Consider the following 4,418-nt stretch of genomic DNA (forward strand, 5'->3'; position numbering starts at 1 on the left):
CGCTTGCGATGACATCAAGAGAGGACCGATACTACCCTCCTTGATGGCCGTGATGCGTCGCAATATTCGAAAGCGCACTCGAGGTCACGCGCAACCCGATTATCGCAAGATGAATCGAAATATGGATAATTACGTATGGACCTATATATATATATATATATATATAATAACTAATGATAATAGATGTGGTGTTGGTGAAGTAAATCGAAATCGAAAAGTGTTAACGTGTACTGATGAATAATAATAATGATGATAATAAATAAATACAAGTTTATGTACGGACAAAACTATCGCAACGCCGAAACGAAACGACGAAGGACCAGTCGATAGGCTGGGCCGGCCGAACGGCCAGGCCAGCCGATCGGTTGGGCCAGCCGAACGGCTGGGCCAGCCGATCGGACAGGCCAGCCGATCGAACGGCTTTCCTTTCCCTCCCTTTCTTCCTCCTTGCCTATAAATAGCCATTCACTTCACTTAAACAGTGAAGTGACAGCTCTCGACTGGCCAGGACGTTTTTGCCTCTTTTTCTCTCGATTACTCGCGATTCTTGTAAGTTTTCAACCCAAATCTTGTACTTTCTTGATCTAAACGCAATCCTACATCTTTCTATCTTTCAAATTCTAATTTCTAACCGTGAAATCAGCGGATTTGAGGTGTTCTAAGATGATGTCATCATGGTGTTCTTATGAACTTCATGTTTTGGCCTCATTTTACCAAGAACAACTCAGATCTGGAGGATTTCCACAAGATTTAACAATGTTTTTGTACAACTCTTTTACACTCAATGCACTTAAACACCAAAGGAATCAGAGTTGTACCGACTTTTCTACTCATTCTTAGTGTTGAGTTGGTTCAAGATCTGATTTCTAATCAAGAACGGGTGATTTTCGGGATTTACAAGGGAAAACCGTAAAAAACCGGCCAAACCTGATGGAACGGGGTGATTCCCGGCCATCAGAACAAGTCGGAAATGTTGGAATTTCAGTTGTTTAGCACGAAAGCACACCGTCTCAGTCAAAACCACCGAAAAACCTTCGAAACTTAGTCAAAAACCTGCTGAACGAACAGGCTAACTGGTCGAACAGGCTAGCCGATCGAACAGGCTAGTCGATCGGTCATGCAAGCCGATCAGACAGCCCATTTGATCGGACAGGCTAGCCGATCGGACAGGCTAGCCGATCGGACATGCTAGCCGATCGGACATGATAGCCGATCGGATAGGCTAGCCGAACGGACATGCTAGTCGATCGGACAGCCCATCCGATCGAACAGCAGCCTTTCCGACCAGATTACTGCCCAACTTCTTAACACGCTATCCAACGCTTACGCTATCGAACTGTAATCAGGGTAATTTCGGACGTGCACCCCTCAATCCAACCAAGTTGTGTTTACTAGTTAAACACCGACTGTGAGTATACTCGAATCCCTTTTTTATCATATTTTGGGTGTAACATACGTTTACAATGAATCAAGCAAATCGAATGTGTTTAATCAATCAAGCAAATCGAATGTGTTCAATCAATCAATCAATCAATCTATCACTTGCGAATGACTTATGCATAGTTACCCGTGATGCTAGTATGTATGCGCTAGGACTTTTACTCGCGGAGTCCCGCCTTAACTAGTATGGATCTGTAGCACCCGACGGGGTCTAGTTTAGGTGTTCGAGCAATCGAGAATCTAAGCCGTAGAGACAAAGCTGGAGCATTAGTCTTGTAGTGCGTATGTTGTGTATCTCGTTATGTATATAGGAATTCGCAGCACTTATTTTTAACTATTATGCTACTATCAAAACTTGTATACTCGCCAGTACCCTTCGTACTGACATTATTTTCAACGTATGTTGCAGGTATATAAGTCGAAGTCTACATCAAATCAAGCTAGGAAGTCTAGAAACCCACATAGAATCTAGGTTGTCGGATTTGTATTGTTCAAGAGGACAAGAAATCTGTGATAACTTATGTGATTGTAATGTTTTTAGTATGGGATAACAAATGTAATAATTATTATTGCAATATAGTTGTTATGGATTCTCTTGAGCAATCTGATTCGCCTAGTGCTGCGCTCCGATGATTCCGCTATCGGTTGGGGTGTGACAGATTGGTATCAGAGCCATAACTATAGGGAATTAGGTGAAGTTTTGTGACACGACCTAGTCCAGGTCGATGTCTTGGGATTGACCTAGTCTATAGTCTAAGTACCAACAGGCCGACTCGTACGAACTCGTTAGGGTTTGTTTGGGCCAACTTGATACTCTCGATCGAATTTGTTAAAAGTTACAACTTTCTGTGAACACCGCATACTACAGTATCACACGAAGAGCCTTTCCTAAGGCTGGAATGTTACTTAGCCTTTCCTAAGGCATACACAATACACATGTTTTCAAAAATACTCGCCTAACAAAACCGAGTGATCCAGTCGAGACCAGGTGTGAAAACCAAGAACTCTCGATAAGATCACTCACTCAGCGTATCTTTCTAGCACGAGAACTCTTCGTTGAGCCAGGAGTGACATCCGCATCTCGACGAAAGGTCTCCATTTTGAAATTCTAGTGGAACTCTCGGATTTATTCGAAGAGCACAACCACAATTAGGAACGAAGTTGTTAAGTCAGGGGGGAAACCCATACCTTAATCAATTGTTCCACTCTATAAAATGGTTTATAAAAGCTCTCACCAAGGACTTGACCATAACGACGACTCGAGCTACGTGACGACTAGGAGGACGAATGCCATGCGCTGCATCCCAGTGGAAGCATAAGTCTTCTAGGTCAACGCGTGTGCACGAACTTGTTGGGTATAGTTGGGTTACTTGGGTAGTTGACGCCTAAACACCCAAGGCATTCTACCTATTTTGCGCCTACGGTATCAATTACGCCTATGTGTTTACGAATTTAAACTTTGCGAATTGTTGATTTCTCGATTTAATAGTTTTCGCTCCTTGTTTTACGAAACTCACAACTCGCACAGCCGTCGCAATCTAAAACAACGACCGAATAATCACAACAAAACTGATGTCTAATTACTCGAATTCGCTCTCTCTATTTCTCTCTCCATCGCGCCCTCGCGAATTCTGTATCGATATCTATGTGTAAAGGTATAATCTACAGTTATATATATATATATATATACACAAAACAAATCAATTGTGTGAGAACTTAGGAATCTTGTGCCTCCTATGTGGCTCCTATGTGTTTATATAATACTATATCAAGTTTTGATCGAATCGAATCGCATCAAGAACTCAAAAATCATTATGATCGAATCTCACTCCAAATCCTTCTGTCTAGATGCCTTCCAACAACTCTACCCCGAGAAGGACAGCCAGGAGACGCGCCAAACAAAGTGACAATAAGAGGATTGCTTCCCTTATAGCCAAGGAAGTGGCTAAGGTTATCCCTCAAATTGTCGCACGAGTGCACTCTCTCAGCAACTCTCGAACCCCGGAAGACGTTAAGACGGAACCTGCATTCCTCTACAAACACTTCAAGGCCTGTGACCCAATGCCTTTCACGGGTGAAGGAGGTGTTTCTCGACTACTCCAGTGGTTTGATGCAATCGAGGTTACCCTTCGTCAGAGTGGGTGCCCCGAGGATTTCCAAACTACTTGCGCTACCGGAGTATTTCAATCACGAGCACTCGACTGGTGGACCACCGAACGTAGCAAACGTGGGATCGTCGCAGCTTATGCTCTCTCCTGGGATGAGTTGAAGAAACTCATGAAGGAAGAGTACTGCCCTCCTCACGAACTTCAGAAGCTCGAAGACGAATTTTGGAAAATCAAGCAAGACAAAGGTGACAATGCTGGCTACATTGCAAAGTTCAAACAGCTTAGTGTAATCTGCCCAAGTCAAGTTGACACTCCGATGAAAGCCATCGCGAAGTATATTCGCGGTTTGCCGAAGTGTGTGGGTGATTTCGTCGAAGCTGCAAGACCTGCTACCATCGAAGAAGCCTATCAACTGGCTGCAGAGATTAACGACAAACGAGTCTTGAGTGGATTCTTCTCCCAGAATCCAGTCAAACAGGCTCATCAAGCAATTGTCATTGATTCCTTTGGCGAATCTACCAACGGTTCATCTGACAACTCCCATGAGAACTCTTCTAAAGATCCTTCCGACAATTCCTCTGAGAACTCTTCGAAGGATTCTTCTGACGACGCCTCAAGTGAATCATCAGACGAAGCCTCCGACGACACTGCATCATCTCAAGAAGTTTAGCCCAACCGCAAGCGAAAGGAACCCAGCGTGGAAGGGATTCCGAAACCTGAGCCGCTACGATCTGCTCCAGTTCTTGCGGAACGCGCATACACTGGAAGCCATCCCTAGTGCCTCTGGTGTACGTATCATCATCCACCTGGAACAGGCTGCCGGTATTGCGTAACTTGCAACAAGTATGGTCATCATACCTGGAACTGTCA

At 44.1% G+C, this 4,418-nt stretch overlaps 1 protein-coding gene across 1 annotated transcript; it reads left to right on the forward strand.

Moving 5' to 3' along the window:
• Positions 1–3,288: 3,288 nt before the first annotated feature.
• LOC110866766 lies at positions 3,289–4,218 on the forward strand. The gene is made up of 2 exons (XM_022115914.1): positions 3,289–3,793; positions 3,872–4,218. The coding sequence occupies exons 1-2, from the start codon at positions 3,289–3,291 to the stop codon at positions 4,216–4,218; spliced, it is 852 nt and encodes a 283-aa protein (XP_021971606.1).
• Positions 4,219–4,418: the final 200 nt, after the last annotated feature.

The sequence above is a fragment of the Helianthus annuus genome, chromosome 7, assembly GCF_002127325.2.
Source record: "Helianthus annuus cultivar XRQ/B chromosome 7, HanXRQr2.0-SUNRISE, whole genome shotgun sequence".
NCBI lineage: Eukaryota > Viridiplantae > Streptophyta > Magnoliopsida > Asterales > Asteraceae > Helianthus > Helianthus annuus.

What these genes read in the sequence shown, in the direction of transcription:
- LOC110866766 (XM_022115914.1), top strand. Translation starts at nt 3,289, where the DNA reads ATGCCTTCCAACAACTCTACCCCGAGAAGGACAGCCAGGAGACGCGCC. An exon ending in GAAAATCAAGCAAGACAAAG is followed by an intron (nt 3,794 to 3,871) that starts GTGACAATGCTG and finishes CTCCGATGAAAG; the next exon opens with CCATCGCGAAGTATATTCGC.